This window comes from Empidonax traillii, unplaced genomic scaffold (genome assembly GCF_003031625.1).
Source record: "Empidonax traillii isolate 1590-97213 ecotype Southwest subspecies unplaced genomic scaffold, ASM303162v1 scaffold27:size3997909, whole genome shotgun sequence".
Classification (NCBI taxonomy): Eukaryota; Metazoa; Chordata; class Aves; order Passeriformes; family Tyrannidae; genus Empidonax; species Empidonax traillii.
In genome coordinates, this window is record NW_020955220.1 from 2,378,778 (window position 1) to 2,398,834 (window position 20,057).

The 20,057-nt window shown below is 34.4% G+C and overlaps 1 protein-coding gene across 1 annotated transcript in view; it reads left to right on the forward strand.

Moving 5' to 3' along the window:
* Positions 1-18,826, forward strand: part of KNDC1 (kinase non-catalytic C-lobe domain containing 1) — a 57,154-nt gene extending 38,328 nt beyond the window's left edge. Inside the window, 21 exon segments of the mRNA XM_027908869.1 lie at positions 1,930-2,088; positions 2,442-2,519; positions 3,156-3,252; positions 3,429-3,591; positions 3,687-4,525; positions 4,632-4,776; positions 5,392-5,483; positions 6,760-7,163; positions 9,621-9,714; positions 9,828-9,925; positions 10,215-10,426; positions 11,667-11,780; positions 12,193-12,340; positions 12,594-12,773; positions 13,867-14,058; positions 14,377-14,459; positions 15,744-15,894; positions 16,324-16,446; positions 16,548-16,607; positions 17,232-17,389; positions 17,619-18,826. Coding sequence (XP_027764670.1) covers positions 1,930-2,088; positions 2,442-2,519; positions 3,156-3,252; positions 3,429-3,591; positions 3,687-4,525; positions 4,632-4,776; positions 5,392-5,483; positions 6,760-7,163; positions 9,621-9,714; positions 9,828-9,925; positions 10,215-10,426; positions 11,667-11,780; positions 12,193-12,340; positions 12,594-12,773; positions 13,867-14,058; positions 14,377-14,459; positions 15,744-15,894; positions 16,324-16,446; positions 16,548-16,607; positions 17,232-17,389; positions 17,619-17,850 — 3,822 coding nt within the window. The 3' untranslated portion in view covers positions 17,851-18,826.
* The last annotated feature ends 1,231 nt before the right edge of the window (positions 18,827-20,057 follow it).

The window sequence follows — 20,057 nt, forward strand, 5'->3', positions numbered from 1 at the left end:
AGAACTTAATTATTTTCAGCGTGTTAGCAGTAAGGCAGACTTTGAAGTCATGTTTTCAGATTCTGAAGGTCACACTAAGATCAGTATTTTAGACACTCTTTGCTAAAGCCCAAACATTAATCATATTTAAAAGATTGGATAAAAATATCGTTATCAGTATGTTTCTACTATGGGAACGTTATGAATTATGTCTCTTACCAATACAGTTTTCCTAGAGCTTCTTGTTGTAGATAAAAGCCATAAGGAGCTCTTAAGACTGAGGATAATAAAAATGTCAAATAGCAGGTGAATATGTCTCCACTGCAACTGCATCTGAATTACAAACAGTGATCTTAAAAGTTAGTGAACTAGAATTATGTAACAAGAGATTAGGTAATATGTACCTTGTGTCCTATGAGTTCTTTGAAATTAGACATAATAATCATGATTCAGAAAAAATGTAGTAAAGACATTCAATTTCTGTAACTAGAAAATGTTTATATATCTTCCTTAAAATTTTTTTCTTAAACTGCTTTGATCCAACATGCAGGTTTTTCAAAGGCTTCAGAAGCTTAAACTAACCCTGAAATACAATACAGTGGTTTCATCAGACAGTAGAAATTAATAATCCTAAAGTCTTTATGCTTTGTTCATTTCCTTTAGAATATCTGAAGTAATCTGTTTCCTTATTTTTCTACAATGTTATAAATAGAATAAGCTGACCTGTTTTCTTGCCTTTTTCATGATGATTTTATAACTTCCTGGTTATGAACATTTAGTTCAAATTATGGTAAGGGAATGAAGATTGTGTAGTGCCAGTCACAATAACAGTAAAAAAAACTTTCTTTGAAGAATATGATGGATTGGATGGCAAGATTTTCCTAAATGAATAAATTTTGGGTAATCTTGCAATCCTGAGCCTAAGGGGAAGAATTTTTTTTGCTTTATTGGAGTTGCTTTCTCCTATATCAAATATTTTTGTAGCTATTAATAGCTTTTGTTCAATAGTTCAAATGGTTCTCAGATTATTTCCTTTATAGTAAACTGCCTTGTTACATTTTGTTGCTTGCTGTTCACTTTGCTTGAAAGAGTACTAGGACACATTGTTTTGTGGGACCACATTATTTAGTGCTGTGCTTAGGTGTCTGTCCATTGAGCCTTTTTAATATCTTTCAGAGGCAATATGAAGTATTGTGCTTTAAATTTGTTAAAGTTGCATTTATAGTACATGTTAACATATATAAACTAAGCATTAAGTGGACTAAATCTGACTCTGTCTTAAAACTGTTATTCTTCAAATGAAACAAGAAAGCTTGTGAAGAACAAGTACTTTTCAAGGTCCATTACTGGGGAACTTCAGTTGGTCTAGATGCAGGTAGCACAATAATTGCTAAAATAAATATGCAGTACCTCATTCTTCTGACAAGTGTAATCTTCTCTTTAAAATATGAGTTGTACTGATTAGCTTGTAATTACTGTGTGGCACTTACTTGCTGAATTATCGTGACCTTTTTTAAGTAAATTGTGACTGGCCTGGTTTTATGGTAGAATTCTGAGGCTTGCAGCAATCTTTATATGTGAAAAAAAATTCTTCAAAGTGGTTCTGAAATACCATTTTCCTGAATAATTTCCCTAGACAAAGACTAAGACAAATAGTGTTTGTTATTCCAACAGTAGAAAATCAGCTACTGTTAATGGCACTGCATGCGTAATAAGTAGTTTTCGAAATGGGCTGGGATTTTCATCAGCACCTTCAAAAGCCATGAATGTAATCTGTACTTTGAAAGCCTCAGGAGTTTTAGTTGTTTTTGTTTTGTGGGTTTTTTTTTTCTTTTTTTGGCGGCGAATGGGGAGGAATTTTTTGATAATTTAATGGAATTGTTTTTGAAGTGTAGGCTTTTTTTTTTTGGTCTTTTTATATCTTTCCTGTCTCTTCTGTTATACCAATAGGTCTGCATTTATGGTGTTGCTGCAGTTCTGTGGATGGCTGCAAAATACAGTGTTCCACCAGGTCATAAACTAGTATTACCACGAAAATTAAAAAAACTACTTCTGGATATGGCAAGAAAAATCCCTGATGAAAGACCTTCTCTTGCTGCTGCAATTAAGGTTACTAGATTTAAGCAATTTTATGTGAAATCTACTTGTGTCTAAAGTCTCATTTTAGTGATTTGAAAATCAAAATAATAATTTAGTATTTTTAGTAGACCGATGTCTAATTAATTCATAATCATTCACCTTGGCGTTTTATTTTTAAAGTTACCTCCTTGGGGACACAGAGGGGTGTGTCTTTAATTTATATTGAAATTCTCAGTAAGGTACTCTGAGTAGGTTCATAAGACTTCCTAAACTTAGATTACTTCTAATTGACTATTAATCTTGACTTTGTCCTTGTCCAAGAATACCTCACTTGATTGAAAACTTATTTACTGACTGAAAATTATGTTTTGTCTTTTTTTTAGACATGCAATCATTACTTACTTGAACAAGGTATAAACAGCAAAAATATTTTGGTCTTATTGAGTAAATCTGTCTTTAAGGTAAGAGTGCCACCTTTGTTTAATTTTGTATGTTTTTTCAATTAATTCTGTAAATATATTCCAGTAAGATTTTGTGCCCTGAAAGTGTTGTTAGATTTGGTTTTGTTGTTGAGGGTTTGCTGGGTTTTGGGGTTTTTTTATTTATTTTCAAGTAGTCTACAGGTATTGCCCTTTCCTAGGTCTTGCTATCAGAATGATCACAGATTGTGATGCTCTGACACCACAATCTGTATGGGTGAAGAACAGTGACTTAATTTTATAATCTGTCTTTTTATTTGGCACCCCTCTTATCGGAAGTCATTAATGTGTAATTTTTGTGTTCTGTTTATGTTTCAAATGTATGTATATAATGCATGCAGCATTCAGTCAATTCATGGAACTGACTTTGTTCAAAACTTTGATTAACCTTAAAGTTCTGATTTGAAACAGTGTTATCAAGATTTCTAAATAGTTCTACCAGTCCTTGGAATTCTGTATGTAATTTGTTTTAAAATTTCACCTTGGCATGACCAGGTTGTTGCTTTGCAGCATTCTAGTTTTATATGAAGCTTGGGGGTTTTTTTGAAGTAATGTGCTGAACAGAATTTGAAAAAAGAAAATGCTAATAAATTCAATTTGGGCTTCAATTTTTGTTAGGGTGTTGAGGAAGAAGTCTTATCCCAAGATCATGTTGCTTTTGAATTGAAAAATGAAAAGCATGAAATAGAAACAGACTCTTCAGAGTCAAGTCTAGGTAAGCAGTCAGGCTCTGACATGTTTAGTTTGTTTTAGTATTCTCTGGATCAGTACTCCATGTAAGATTTTTCACAGTCTGATATGCAATTGTTTTTCTATCTAAATTGATTGTTATTTACCTTGCATTTATATTTTTCATATTGTTCATCTTTCTAACTGTGTTTTTATTTTTAGGATTTGTGCCTTTTACCAGTGAAAGTAAACTTGTAGCAGTTAAAGGACCAGTGCCATGCCAGATTTCACTAAATTGTGAGAAAGCTAAATTACCTGTTGCATTCACCTCTCCTGCAACTCACTTTAAGCCTATTATTCTACAACAAGATGCAAATATAACAAAGTGAGTATATCCTAAAGAAGAATAACTTAAAATTTAGACTTCTTTGTTAAATCTACTGGAATTTTCCTTAAAAAAAATCCTTTGTTCTTTTTCAGAGAAGTTCACACACCAGTTTCTGAACAATTCAAGAAAGAGAAAAGAAAAGAAAACCATATGGACCACAACAACTCAGGATATGCAGAAGACTCTGAACGCTGTGGTATTGAGTACACAGATGTTGTTGAAAAGGCACCTGAAACACCTGAGTGTGATTTACAAGTTCCAGGCCACTCATTCCAGTTATCTGCAGAAGAGCAAACATCAGGCAATATGTTTACTTCTTCGGTTACATTACCATCACCGTCTGATTCCTCACATATTCTACAAGGAAAGAGCATGTTATCTGAAGATCCTTCCAGCTCCTTAGCTTGTCCTACATCTCCTAATTTTCTTCATATAAATAACATCATTCTCAAACAGGACTCGGAGAGAAGAGTGTTGACATTTGTACCGGTACATTTAGCTGTATCAGAGCAAATACAAAATAAGCCTCTTCGTTCAAGAATTGCTTATGATTGTTATCACAGTTTGCCAGTGTTACTTTCAAGTACTATTGCAAGTTATAAAATGAGCATGCAAACAGAAGATGCCTCCCTTGGTAATGTGCAAAGTCATGAGACTACTAATACACAGAACGAGTTTGATAAAAGCCCAGTTACTCAAACCAACTGCCAAGAAACTGAGTGTGCTACCAATGTAGACAGTATTTTCACTGAACAAGAGCACACACCGTGTACCTCAGTGAATAAAGACAATTATAATTTCTTTGATGATAAAGTTCTACCCCATCAGAACAGAATAAGTGATGATTTGCTTCAGAAAGTGATTCATCTTATACAAGAGGAGTTTGCATTTGATGGCTATCTAGAGAATGGAGTTGAGGTTTTTGATATGGGTATGTGCACTCTCTTCTATATATTATTGTCATTGATCTGTGAGAATATTGTTATTAATGTCTTTTTTCTCCCTCTTTTGTTTGTACTGTTCTTATTTTAAACAAGGTAACTTCATTTTAAACTTAAAGGAAATGAAGTTTGGTGTGTTCTCTGATAGAATTTGTGAGAAGTTTTGTGACCTATATTGGGATGAAAAATTACTGGAGAATCTCTATAAGGTAGTAAATGGAGAAAGATCTTCACACTTATGGTAGGTGTTTTTCAACTTTTTCATTCTTACAGTTGAATTTAATACTTTTATCCCTACTTTCTAGAAGCAGGAAAGGATATGTTGCTTCTCTTCAGGTATCCTTACTTATTTTCTGCGAACTCTTAATTTCACAGTTTATTAGGTATTTCATGGCTTTCTCCATGGCAAATAGTGCTTAATGGTTCAGTTAAAAATATTTTCTACTACACTTGTCTATAACTCCATCTTAGGAGAGTTGAATAATGGAAAGCTAACTCTGATCAGTACTGGTTACAACCATTGATGAAGAGCTTCGTAGTCTTGTTAAACAGAGGCCGTTTAGTTAGAAGTTAAATATATTCCTCTTCCTGTTCAGTTTGCTTGGTCTGATATTAGTTGTTTATACATCCTTGTTTTCTATTCACATCCAAGAAAAAGGAAATTAATTTAGCTTTTCTAGAAATGTTTTGCTTAACTGGTGTAATTTTATTCCATGTTCCTCCTGACAGTCTTTTGTAAGTAGCCTGCTAAGTGAGGAAATACCAGCTTAATGAATTTCTCATTTTGCCTATTTTATCTGCAGTGACATACCTATCTACCTGAAAAATATTTTTCTTAATCTTCTTGTACTTTCAGCATAACTGAGGCAAGTGATGCAAATTGTGGCAAAATAGTCCAAGATCTGAAGAAATCTGAAAGCTTTTTGGCAAGCAGTGACCAGACGAAGGGTGAGAAGGGACTTCATGTTTCTAGATCTTTCTGGGTGCTCGGAATCTATCGGTGACACAAGCTTTGAGAGATTACATTTTGAATGTGTCTTCAGGAAAACACTTGCTTTAACACTTATAGAGAGTATCACTGAATCTGAACATTATCAATGTCTTGAGGACATTTATGTCTTTTATATGAAGCTAACATATGACCCAATGTCATTGAGTGGGATGTCATTTAGTTACTTCCTCAGTGTGACTATCCCCCCCTTCTTCTCCCTACTTTAAAGCATGCCACTAGAACATCAGCTAGAACACAGGGAAACCACACGCAGCAGTTATAATTTTTGGAGTTTTCAACAGACATCCATGTAAACAGTAACTTCCTTTTTTAGTTCATCCAAATTGCAGCATTTAAACTTGGTTACTTCTCTGTTTTGAGAAAAGATAAACTCTGTGTTCTTTATGGAAGGGCTTATACACTTAAATTGTTAATTTTTATAGTGAAACAGAAATTTGTACTTTTGCATTTGGCTGCCATTGTTCTATGTTACAATTTTCTGTTTTGGCTCAGAATGATTGCAAATGTATAGCCAGACTTTACCATGGAGTATGTGATTTCTTTGCACCAGTAATATAGGTTCATTTGACTCCAAGGTGACATATCTAAGCCCTTGAGGGTTGCTGAAGTGAAAAGAGAGACTTGTGGCAGGTATAGAAGCTCCTGTGAGCCCTATGCTGACTTTTGACTGTCACCTCAGTCCCTGAAGGTTGGTAGTAACTGTTGGAACAGCGAAGAAGTCCTAGCTGTCATAGCTCAAGGGATTGAGTCCTGTAGGAATAATAAGTTTAACATCTATGTCTCCACTGGCTGTATCAAGTATTCTTGCTCTCTGTATATGGAATAAAAGCTTCAAGACTTATGGACAGAAGAAAACCTCAAGAGCTAAGCATTTTATAAATGTCTGACATATGTCTGACATATTTTACCTCTGTTTCAAAGCTTCTCTGCTGTGCTTTGTTTAAATGCTTGTTGCATGGAAAATATTTTGTGATTTTCAAAAATGCATTGTTTAACTATTGCTTAAGGGTTCTGAAATGCCTTTAGCCTTTATCATTTTACAATATGTAGCTGAGAGAAAGAAAGTACAGAGCCAAGATAAGCATCTGACGCCACTGTTGGAGTGCACAGGCAGTCTTTTAAGTGTCTTGTATGGGTAGTGTTTAAGTTCAACAAAGCATGAACCACAGGACATGACCATTATTCCTTTTTCCCCCCATATACCTTCTTTAGAAAAAGGGGAAGCAAATCTTGATGTGAAGGCTGAGACTCTGATAAATACATCATTAGCTGAAATGGATTTTGATGAGTCACTTTCAGACAATATCAAAAAAGAATTGAGACTGCAGAGTACTATCCCCACAGAGAAAGAGGGACAAAGTCTGCAAAGCAACAGCTGTTGTATTGGTCCAGACTTGGCAGAAGAAAATACAGGGCCAGAGGAAGAAGCCATGATAAAGACAGCTGGAAACAGCTACCTAGCATCTCCCAGTCTACCTGACTTAAATGGTTGTAGTCCTGGTTGGAGCAGTGCCTTTTATGGAGCTGAATGTTTTGATTCAGAAGTTCATAGTTACTTGAAAAACCTTGGAAAGCAGAAATCAAGTGAGTCACAAAATATAGATGCTAAAAAAGTGGTGAGTATATTGATTTTAAATCATTAAGATACCTCTTTACTTGCTGGTTAAAAGTATGATACTAATTGTTGTGTTCTAGTGAGTCAAAACATCATTTCTTCTTTTAAATACTGACTCTTGTTTAAAATCCTCAAGATTTGTCACATCTTAGCAATAAACCACAGTTAGGGGTAGTACCCCAAAATAAAGAGCACTGAGACAAAAGTGCTATCACCAACCTACAACCCATCTTCTGTTCCTGAAGTTGACTGGGAAAGAACCATCTGCTTATATGCACCAACCCCATGGTGGTGATATTATAGAAAAGACCTAAGAATGACTATGATGGGAGCACATCGCAGGCCCACAAGAGGTCCTCCCTGTCATGGGCTCTGAGCCCTTTTCTTTTGTCACAGCTTCTTGCCCTTTGCCAACACAATGATGGTTAATTCCTCCCAACTTCCCTTGGAGATGGCTAAACATCATAATCATCATAATTAGTGCAGCCTTTAAAAAAGGAAGCTGGGGCAGTATGGGTAGGATGATGCGTTTTAGATTAGCAAGATCTTTCGTTTCCTTAAAGATCATATTGATTAATTACATTTACTTAATTTTTACATTTTAGCATCTATCTATAAGAAGCTTCAGTTTGTAAAATTTTTTATTAATATTTGAATTTCAAAGCAACAATTTGTCTTTACTCTCTCTTTCCTTGTTTAAATCCTCTGTTAATCAGTTTTATTTTGGAAACCATTCCTTGATTAATAGAAGTCTAATTTTCATTGTCAGACCAGGATTAGATCAGCTACTTTTTTGCTCCAAGTCTCTGGCAGATTTTTAAAAGGTTGGCTGTAAAGTTGAGATAATTCTTCTGCTTTAGAAGAATTTTTACAGATTGGAATTTGCAATTTTTCCCAGTTAGCAAAGTCATTCTATCATTACTCTGTTTCCTACACTACAGGATGTTCTATAGAAATGTGTCCTGACAAATAAAGTGCACTTCAGAGGGAGCAGAACAATTGGGTGTGTAGCTTCATCAAAAGTTTTTATATTCTAGACCAACCTGAATTGGAAAATGTTGTGGAATAGAAAGGAAATTTGCTTCTAACTTCATTGCTACTTACTTCAAGTTTTTTAGGGGACAAACAACTTTTGTCCATCAGTTTCCACATGCCCACTCTTTCTGATTCCCTTCGTTTTTATAGTTTCTTAATCAACTTTTGCTTTAATTGACAAAGCAAAACCAGACCTTCAAGTAAAAGCAAGCAGCTTCCAATTAGAATGTGGATAATAGCTTTTCTGCACTTTCCCTATTCTCTGTGTGACGCCTGTGCATCAGTAGATCTTTTAAAAATCCACTGGGCTTTTGTGACTCTTGATGCTAATGAACTACGTTGTTAAACCTTTTGAGCTTTTCTGAAAAACAGTGACAGGTTTTTCTTAAACTCAAATTAATTTCTAGCAAGTCCATCCCATTAAAGCTAACCTATTTACCAATCTGTTGTTTGATATGTTAGCCCTGAGCTGTGTGTTTTCTGATCACTCTGCTTGTGGGAGTTGTCTACTGCATTCTGTGAATTTTCTCCATTTAAAATGCGGTTTCATGTAACTGGGTCACTGGTAGTTAGCTTAGGACCTAAATGAAAAAGCCATTACTTCTGTAAAGCACGACATACATTATGTTTATTGTTTCATAACAAATTAGAAACTGAACCCAAAATGGGTGGCCCATTTTCACTGGTTGGTAAAATAATGAAACCTTTGATATGCAAACAATTATAAATGTTTACATTAAATTGGGTATATTGTGAGAAGCCCAATATACTTTCATTTCCAGCCATTGCCTAAATTATATAATTCTATAGAAATTGAATTTAATCATTTCAATTATGTGAAATGCATAAATGTAGAATATGAGAGCTGAACGTCAAGATTGATACGTCCTTTACTTCTAGAGCAGCTCTCCTATCTGCCTTCTGACCTGGTTGTATAATATACTTGCAATTATACTTGTTTGGAAACCATGGATTTCAGTCAGGCATTCACTTCTTGCTGCAAATATAGGTCAGCTGCTTAGCAGCATTTCTGGGGTCCACACTAAATTCAAAACCCATAACTTTTCAGTCTGGATGACTCCTGATTGTAAGTTTTAAGCTCTTGAAAACAACCAGGTAAGTGTAATTATAACTAAAGGCATATTTATGTAAATGCTTTCAGACAAACTTCCATGCAGTCTCATCATACACAAAAAAACAGCTCTAGTTGTAGAACCGTGACATAACTAATACTTTTCTGGAGACAGGTAATGCCTGCTATAACTTGGCTGTAAGCACAGGTGTGAAAGGTAGTTTTTCATGGTTAGTACCATATTCTTGTCTGTTTGGATGTTCTTTATTTTCATACAAAATAATTCTCTTCTAAAACTTCTGTTTCTTACTAAAACTGCCTTGTATTTACCATCCTGGTCTTTTTAAATAGGAACTAGAACAATTGCTAATGATGGAAACAAAAAATTACAGAAAGACTATAAAGTTTTACCAGAAACTATTGCAGAAAGAAAGAAGAAGCAAAGGTAAGATTACAGCAACTTGACAGTAATAACATGGGTATGTAGTGCTTTTAAGGACTTGTTCTGTAAATCAAAATCATTGATGTTCTTATGCTGTGTGTGTTTTAAATCTAAAGGTTCTGAAACTAAATCTATGTTGCCCAAATTGAGAGGACAGCTACAGGAGATGAAATCAAAAGTGCAATTTCTTGAACTGGTAAAGAAATATGTTCAGGCAAGTCAGACTTGATTTTGCTTGTGCTTCATTTGTCATTTCATTACTGCATCGGTGTAGTTGGCAGCTCAAATCACTATATGGAATGTGAAATGTTTTGTGTCCAAGTGCCAAATTAAGTAGGATCTAAAAGAATTATTAAAATAAAGGTAAGTGCTATTAGTATTGTTTAAAAAGGGGAAAAAAATGGTATGAAATGCAATTTGACTTTAAGTTGATTGCATTCTGCGTGGATTTTCCTCTTTATTTTCTTACATTTTATTTTATCATGGCCTTGTTTTTTGAGCAGATGATGTATGCAGAGCAGTGGGGTGTGGAATCCTGTGTTCTGCCTATAGTCATTCACAACGGGAAAACTGACACCATGGACATGGCACCTATGGATGAATCGTCATTGCTTCTTTACTATAACACAGAGAAACACCAGTGTAATAATCAAAATGGAGTAAGAGTTCTGCAGGCTGGTACACCACTTGGTTTAATGGCTTATTTATATTCTAGGTATAGTATATTTTGCTCCTAAATTGGGGGTGGGTTGAAGCATAGTTGTTAAATCAGGAAAAACTTCTCTGTGATAAATCCTACTCACTCAACATTGAATAAATTCTCCTCTCATATCAAGTTTCTGTTATTTCTGTGAACACTTATTAACAGGAATGGGCAAGAAAATGGCAAAAGATGGAGTAGGTTTAATTAAAACCCTAAGTATTGATAATAAACAAAAACCTAATAACTTCAGACTTTATCCTTTACTTATTTGAGGTTTTGCTCTGATGGTTGCCATGGAATCGAGGCTTTGTGTTACTGCCAGCAGTACAATTCCTCAGATCATATAATTTAGTAATTTTATTAATAGAGTCTGGATGTGAAAATGTTTAGGTTCTGTTCCACAGATGATTGTGCCAATAATTAGACCTTGGCATTGATCAAGACTCAAGCTTATCCGAGGGCTTAAATGGGGACAAAGCTGTCCTTCAAGTAGGCTAAAGGGCAGTGTTGTTTTAAGGTACTTGCGCTGTAATAGCATGAAGCATGGAAATTGCCAGAGGCTCCATCAGACTTGCACTGCTGTAGGGGGGCCAAATTCCTCCCAGCTCATCCTGACTCTGAGATCCAGTTACTTACCCTAAGTGCAGCTTTTCCTGGTGTGTTTCCATGTCTTTTGCACAAAGTGAAGAAAATGTTTTCAAACTGGAGCTTCATCAAACCCATCTTTCATGATGAGCTGTAAACCAACAGAGAAACAGGACAATTAACCTGTGTTAAGACCTTGAGAGTGTGTGTATATAAAAAATACCCTAATTTATAATGTGTGTATAATAAATGTATTCTGTTGTTAAAGTAACTACTTCTCTAATTAGAGATAGAGGGAATATTTTCTTTCCTAATGTATCTACTTTTCATGATGTTATTATAATAAAAAACATTAAAGCAACATCAAGTGAGATGATAGAAAATAATGTTCTTTTATAGTATTTAGATTGTAACTTTTATTAATAATAGAATTGTCAATGTGGTTATTCACAAAATTGAAAGTAGAGAAACTCTTTATAAAACAAATTATGCTTTCGGTGTTGGCAATCACAGTCTTTGTGTAAAAATTAGTAACAAAAGATCAGGGTTTTATGAAGAACTTGAGAATTTAAAATGGTTATTGATATTTTAAGTATTTTTTGCTGTTACTGTAATGCAAAAAGACAATGTGTTCTGACTTGTCTGAGGTTTTTCTTGTGCTTTACAGAAATGCATTTTTAGAAGGTTATGTACAGCAGTTTCTCTACACCTTTCGCTATTTCTGCACACAAGAAGAGTTTTTGCAGTTTCTTCTTGATAGAATCAGCAGCACTTTATCCAGGTACAGTAAATTCCCATGGAAAATGTTATCACAGCACAATCGAGTTTCCCCCAATAACAAATAGCTGTTTCTCAGAAGTCCTACTTAATTAAAATTAATTTTTATGTTTGTTTTTTAAGACTCTCTTGACAAATGAGAGTGAAATTAGAGCAAGAGCTGCATTTGTCAATGTGCTTACTTCTATTTTCTGCTGAATTCCAAGTCTGACTTTTACCAGTTACTCAGTAATGGGTAGTAAATAGAACCACAGCTTTGTTTCCATAGAGCCAGGGATTCTAGAGACAGGAAATGTAGGAATTTAAGATAGTACAGTCAATACCAAATAATACTTGTGGGTTTTTTCAACACTTATTTTTAAATTGAAAATGGATATCAATTTTGGTATACTAAGTGCTTTTTTATGTCTCACCAGTGCAAGCCTGGATCCTTCCACATCACTTACCAAAATATGTAACCGCAGTTTCTACATCCTGCAGGCTTGGATTGAAGACTGCTATAGTGTAGACTTTGCAACAAATACTGGTCTTCTGTGTACCCTAAAAGAATTTATTTCTTCCAAGGTAAGTTAGAGTTTCAGTAGGTGCTTTAACAAAAAAAAATTGAAATCAGTTTTGGTATATGTAAGGTTTTTATTACAAAAAAACTGTCATAAGTACAATTAAAGTAAATAAAAGAAAAATAATGTTATATTTGACAGTCATATTCAGTGTGCCTGGGTTTGGGCAAATGTGAATCTTACAACTGTGTTATGGCTTGCTTATAATTTATGGGAAATTGAGTTCAGTATTCTGTTAACCTATTTTGCATTTCCAGGTTGCTTCATTAAATGGCTATGGTGAGAGATTGTTGTCATTGCTTGAGGATGCCTCTGCCAGGAAAAGTGGCAGTGCTGATCAGTGCTCCAGCATGGACAAATGTGAAGAGGAAGGTGAGGAGGGCAGAAAAACATTACATTCCCTATGTAAAAAGCTCTCAGAAGACGTTTCCAGAAAGGTATGTCTTTTCTTCAGACTGCTGTGTATGGAGCACATTTCCATATATTATGTTTTGACAAAAACAGAAGTATCCAACTTAGAGTCCAGACCACATATTCACTAAAAATTACGTACATGCATTTTAAATTCTCTTTTGAAGATATCTGAGGCCCAAACAGTTTTGTAACTGTAATAATAATCTTAAGTCTTAATTACTGTCAGCTATTTCAGCAATAATAAATCAGATAATCAAAATTTTGAGAGTTGAACTCTTCATTCTTGACACATGTGACTCATAGTTACTAGGAAACCATTACCCCCTTGTCAAACATTGATGTTTTTTATTAGGCATAGGTCTTTGTAAGACTAAAAATGCAGGAAAACATCAGGAGATGAGAGGTTTCCTGATAAAACTTCAAAGCTTGTAGCAAGAGCTTGTCTGTATTTACTATTTTATACAGTGTGCTAGAGTCCCAGAAGCCAGAACATACTGTAGGCTTTTCCTGAAAACAGATCTCATTACAGAGTGACCAAAATAACATGTGGAGGTCAAATGTATCAACAATGTGCCAGTTAAATTTGGAATCAGCCTTCTGATAAAAGTGTATATGTGTATACTGTGGATTCAGCCAAAAAAGGGCAAGCAGCAAGAGAAGCATAGACATTTCTTATTGTCACTGTGTCATAATGACACTGGAAGACAGAAGAAGGGAAAAGAATGGAAAACCAAATATTTCTTGCAGAGGAATGTTTGATTCTAAGTGAAATAGATACAAGAAATAATGAGAAGTAAAATATATAGAACTTCAGACTATAAAACATTTTATGGCAACAAGCTTGAATACACAGTGGTTTGTTTTAAATACTGATTGTTGATTGAGATCTGGCAACCTCCTACTCAGACTCATCAGCTGTGCATATTATATTAGCTTAAAATAGCAATGTTCAGTAAACCAATTAGTGTCTGGGCTAACCTTGAAGATTAGCTGAAGAGTTCTGCATCCTCTGCAAGGTGTTTCTCTTAACAAAACATTCCTGAAAGTTACATCAAGGGGAGACCTAGTGTTGGTTTTAGAGAAGTTGTATCCTTACATTTTATTTTTTTTCTACAGAACTTTTACTGGAAACTATCCAAAGGTGTGGGACCAATTGCACAACATCAGAGAGGGCGGCTGCACGCTAGTTCAGCGGTTTTGCCAAAGCCATGCAGTGTAACAGAAGCTAAAGTGGATGCAGTGGGACCGTATCTCTTAACAGAGTACAGTGCACAGCAGCTTTGTTGGCAGCTGACATTACTGCAGCAGGTATAGAGGTCTAAGTTTATTTGGAAATAATACCGGTCTTCTTACTTTGCACTCAGCCTTCTTTCTCTATTATTTCCCAACCGTGTTTCAGGCTTATTTCATACTGTTTTATAAGACTTTGAATTAAAATAATCCATTTTCCTCATGAAATCTCTACAGTGAAAATTGGAGTGACTAATGCTATTCTTAGACTGTTATCCCTCTCAGAAATTTATTAAGATGGGATGGGAGGGGGACACAGTCTGTCATTTTTATTCCCAAGTATTTTAAAAAAATTGTTAGAGCTAATAGCAAATATATCTTGCTCTTTTTCTTTAGGAAGTATTTCTAAAGTGTCATCCAGTACACTTTCTAAATTCAAGAGCACTTGGTGTTAAAGACAAATGTGTTGCTCTGCAAAAGTAAGTTGCTTAACTGCCCTTCTATTCTGTTGATGTACAATAACTGACCATGTTACACTTTTAATACAGCCAGAAAGAGAGAAACATTTTAAATACTTAGTCGTGGGTTTGGTGGTTTGTTTGTTTGGGTTTTTTTTTCAGAAGAGATAGCCTGTTTATATGGTTTTTTTTAATTTCAGGAGATTTTATACATGTGTCTCTGTATGTACCTATCCACATACTTGTGTGGGGAAGGTCACATTTGCAAGGTGATTTCTTTGCAATGTAAATCAAGTCAGCCCAAAATATTTCTAAAGACTTGTGTTGGGGTGTTTCTTCAAAGGTTTCATTTTTTGGCAAGAAAAAAATGTAATGGATTCTGAAATAGGATCCTTGATCACACATGTGTATGTATATAAAATCTCAAAAGACAGTTATGGTCTCACAGAACAGCTGAGGTTGAAAGAGACCTCTCAAGATGATGTATTTCAACCACCCTGCAAGGTCAGCTAGACCAGGTTGCCAAGATTGTGTGCAGTTGGAATGTGAATGGAAACTGCAGCTTCTCTGTGCAATGTTCATTTTGTACTGTGAGGTAAATGAGTTATCAGTATTCGAAGATAACGTAAGAATTTCCCTATAGTTCCTAGAGTGATTACCAACCTATTTAAATTGCTTGTTCATCGGTAATTACTGTTTTCATCCAGCCACATGGACTTCATTGTTTTTTATTATGGTCTACTTCTTTCATACGCAGTGGATTCAGCTAGCTTCCAATTAGTACTTGTTAATTGCACTACCTGTAGTAGCCTTTTGTGTCTAAAGATAGGGAATGAATTTCTAAAGCAACTCATCTTTTACAGATTTTTCTATGCCAAGGCTCAATCAGCTGGATTATACAGATTTTAGGGTTCAGTCATGTGAAACAAAGCGTGTGATGCCACTAGGTATCAGGTTCAATGTCTTACATGGCTGCAGTTTTTTTTGTGAGTTTGGATTCCTGGCTGTTACTTTGTGTCAGATTGGATGGTTTGTTTTATTCACCCAGGAGTGGTGTATTTATTTATAAAAATGTATACTGCATATGCTTATTTTTTGATCAGATATAATTATCTTGTAATTATAAGGAAGAAAAAGTAACATGGCTTACTATGTACATCACAAAATATTATAAAAAGACTGCAAGCAATGCAAAATTATTTTAAATGGTTAGAAGTTGGCCTCTTCACAATCAAGATTTTCTTTGAAAATCCCATATCAGCAGGAGTTATTTTTGCCTTTTTTTTTTTTCCATATTCTCCATAGGGCAGTTTCTACTGAGACAGTTTCACTTAAAGTCTGTAATCTGTTTCTGTCGAAGTGCATACAAGACCAGTATCTTCTGCAGTTATTAAGAAATGCAGACAGTATCAGCACCTGGGTTGCTGCTGAAATTGTAACATGTCACACGACTAAGGTTCGTCCTTGTTTACTGGATTATTAACTATTAAATGGTTAAATTATTTTTTATTATGTATGTGTTGTTATGCAGCAAAGCTACAAGAAATACTCTGAAATACACCTGTGAGTGGGCAGTTAACAATTTGGTTTGTTGTCCCAGGGAGGGTCTTGGATGTTTTCTAGTAGCAGGTGTCAAAACCTAATAGAATGTAAGAAATGGGTTGTCTTAGGAGAATACATGTCAGACTTTATCAAGGATACCAGGGTGACAGAAAAGGAAAAACTTTGTGTTGGAGGGAAATGTTACTACAGTCAACAATTTTGATAACAAATTGGAAAAGAAAATGTATCTCTTCTTCCTTCTCATCTAATTTTATTATGTAGATTTACTATGTATGTTTAGTATATATTTATGTAAATATAGTATACTTTAATTTTTTTTCAGCGGCAGGTGAGCTTGCTGTCAAAATTCCTTCTTATAGCAAAATACTGCTATGAACAAAGAAATTTTGCAACTGCAATGCAAATCCTAGCAGGCTTGGAAAATCTTATTGTACGACAGTTACCAGTAAGTTTTGGACTCTTTTCTCTAACCACTTCGCTTAATATAATCTTGTTCCATTATGGACATTACTGTGAAAAACAAAACTATTTGTTTTTTATTGTAAGGCCTGGAAAATTTTACCTGCAAAAGTAGCTGAGATAATGGAGGAACTCAAAGCTGTTGAGGTATAGTATAAAGTCTTTAATGTAAAAATACTTCTTTGGGGTTGGAGAATAGGCAAGATCTGCTTAAATGGGTGCCTCTGCAGGATGAATACCACAATTATTACTTTGTATTATGAAAGAGATGTTAATTTGCTTTAAGACTTTTTTACTTTTCATTCAAGGGTTTACATAAATTTTAATCTCAGGACTTCTCTAACATTTGTCCTGTTAAAAATCAGAGACATTTCAAAGGCAACTAAAACATTAGATACACTAGATATGCACTAGAAGATTTCTGCAGGAGCTTTGTAGCTGTAATCTGTTCTGAAAAGTCTTAAACTTTTTTTTTTTATCACAGGCATTCTCTTACTGATCTGTAGAATTTTGAAACATAAAGTTTTAAAATGCAATTTTGGCTGTGATTTAGAGCAATTAAAATTATCTATGAAGTATCTTTTGATTAAAGTTGCTTTCTTTATTTGTGTACTTAAAGTTTGCCACTAGATTAATTTACAGCATTGTCTCCAACTTCAATGCCAAAAGTTAATGTTCAAGACAAATAAATAGGTATTAAATACATGGAGAACCTGTAAAGCTTTCACTGATACTTAATGTGAGATTAATCTGTGTGCATTTTTAAACTAGGTGTTTTTAAAAAGTGACAGCTTATGCTTGATGGAAGGAGACAGATTCAAAACTCTTCCAACAATTCCATCAGCCCATGTTTTGGCTATGCATGTCCAACAACTTGAAACTGGAGGATTTACGATGACAAATGGAGCTCACAAGTGGACTAAACTTAGGTAATTATTTTAATTATATGTATATCACCTAACTTTAGAATATTGTCTAACAGGATAATGAGAGCTAGTGCAGCGTTTCACAGGTTCAGTCATTTGGCCATCTAATTAAAAGTACCTATAATATAGAAGAAAATGCTCAATGCCTTTGAAAGTTTGCTTTTTTGGTTTATGCTTTTGTTTTTATCATCAGCAAAACAAACTAATCTTTTTTACCATATTCTCTTACAAGAAATATTGCAAAAGTTGTGAGCCAAGTTCATGCATTTCAAGAGAATCCTTATACGTATACACCAGATTTCAAGCTGCAGTCTTACCTCAGACAAAGAATAACTCATTTTAAAGATGCAGACATTTCTGCCTTGGCAGCTGACAACTGTGCCAACTTCCACCAGATACCAGCAGAAAAACATGCTCGAAAAATTCAGGACACACTGCGCAGGATGAAAGCAACATTTCAGTAATTATTTATGTTTCGTCTGTTCTATTCTAAGTCTTGACTGTAAAACTGGTTTTAAGTTGACTTCATCTACTGGACCAATTCCCAAGCAAATACTTAAGAGAAGTGACTTAAAATACTATCTCAAGTTGAAATTATTATGTTTCTTAACGTGGAATTATAAAATGCTGACTAATCAGATTTAAATCACTGGCAACATGATGGCAGATCAGAAGAATAAAAATAGACATAAAAGTAAAGGGAGAGTATAGATGAAAAGGATTGTTACTTTTGTCACTATTCTTTAGCGTAAATAAATAATTAGCCTGAAAACAAATATCTAAAAAATACTGTGGAAATAAGTTAAAATTACACTTCTGTTGAGAAGTTGGACTAGGAGAGCTCGGAGTATAGTTCATTAAATGTTGAATATATTTTTATATAGACATACTACAATTATATCCTGTCACAGCATGCATTTAATTCATGGACCCAGATCTTCTGTTATTCATTGACCGTTGGTGTGTCTTGCTTTTATGTTGAGTATTATGAAAATACTGACTTAATTAATTGACTGTCTATTTCTTGAAGCATACTAAGGAAAGAGAAGAATGCTATCTTTCAACTTTGTTTTTTGTTTGGCTTTAATGTCATTAGACTAACCTGTTTCCAAATGGAAGTAAGATCTGAATCCAAGTAATACCAGTTTGTTGCTCTGCTTCTGCACTCATGGCATTGTGAAGACAGTAAATGTGAAATTGTTTTTTAATCTGTATTTATCATAAGAGTCACTTGGCCAATTTATGTATGTCTGTATGTGTGCACATTTGACTGTGGCATTTGCTCCTGAGGTTGCTTTTGTAGTTGCAACACTCCAGCAGCATTTAATAGAAGATAACTGTGTGAAATTTGGACCTGCAACCTGTAAAACTTTGGTGCTAACCTAGTCATAGAGCTTATAAAGACCTTCTAAATGACAATGAAATGGGTTGCTATTGCTAGAAAATTTGTTGAGCTACCCAGCCAAAATGTTAAGGCTACAGATTGATTACAAATATTTCTACTGGAGGGAACAATGGTAGTGAAGGGCAAAAAAACCAACAAAATAAACCCAAAATAAGCACTGTCCTGAGAGTGATTTGCGTAGAACTGTGTTTAAAAAGAAAATGTCTTCAGAGATGGGCAGGTATGAACTAAGTGTCTTGTCATGTGTTAGTGATGGGGAAGCGTAACGATGTTAGAAATGGGAACGTGCACGTGTCTAGTATTTTGCAAATTGTACTGTTTGACAGAAGTGCATGTGCACATGTTAAATTGTAGCTTTCTCAGTGTTTAAGAGGAAAGCATCTCCTTTTCTCTTGTCAATAACAGCAATATATACATCACAGGCCTCTCTCATCTTTCTAAGTAAAAAAAAAGGTATGTCAATACTTTACATTATATACCTCAGTTACTTTCCCATACCAATACAATAATACTGACTTTTGTCTCTTATTTGTTTAAATACTGGAAATCTCAGTCCTCAACAGGGTTTTCTTGCTTTTGTTCTACTTTTAATGTGATTTATTTTGTTATCTATCATATTTAGGTTTAGCATGTCATTAATGACAGTGTTCTGACTTACCCTTAAGGAAGTAAATTCCGTTGCTATTTCTCTAAAAATTGCCAAATGTGAAAAAAAATTTAATCTTTACCTTATATCTTTATATAATACAATGATTTAAGAATGTCAATGAAAACCTTATCTTCAGAAATATTTCATATATTTTATCTGTGTGCATTTATTTTAAATAATTGTTTTTATTAGTAGTTGTTTGGGTTTCTCTCAGTTAAAAATTACCATTCACCTAAAGCCACGCCTTGCCTTTGAAAGACAGTGAAATTTTAAGTAGCATAAGCTTTACTAATGTAAAGAACTCCACGAAACTTGCATCACATGATCTTAATAAATGCATTTTATATAGTTACCAGTCAGAGTGTTGAAATTGCTTTTGTGGATTTTCTTATCATTTACATTTTGCACTTATGAGGATTACTTCATATATTTCTTACATTTTTTATCAGGATTTAAAGCAACTACTATATCTACAAAATATTATGTTTATTCCATGACAATAACTGGTGCTATACAAGGGTTTGAAAATCATCTCATGTCTTCTGGATAATGCTTTGGTGTATCAGACCTTTTATTGCTATTAATGCATAGTAAATAATAGTAATGGCCAGTCTCTT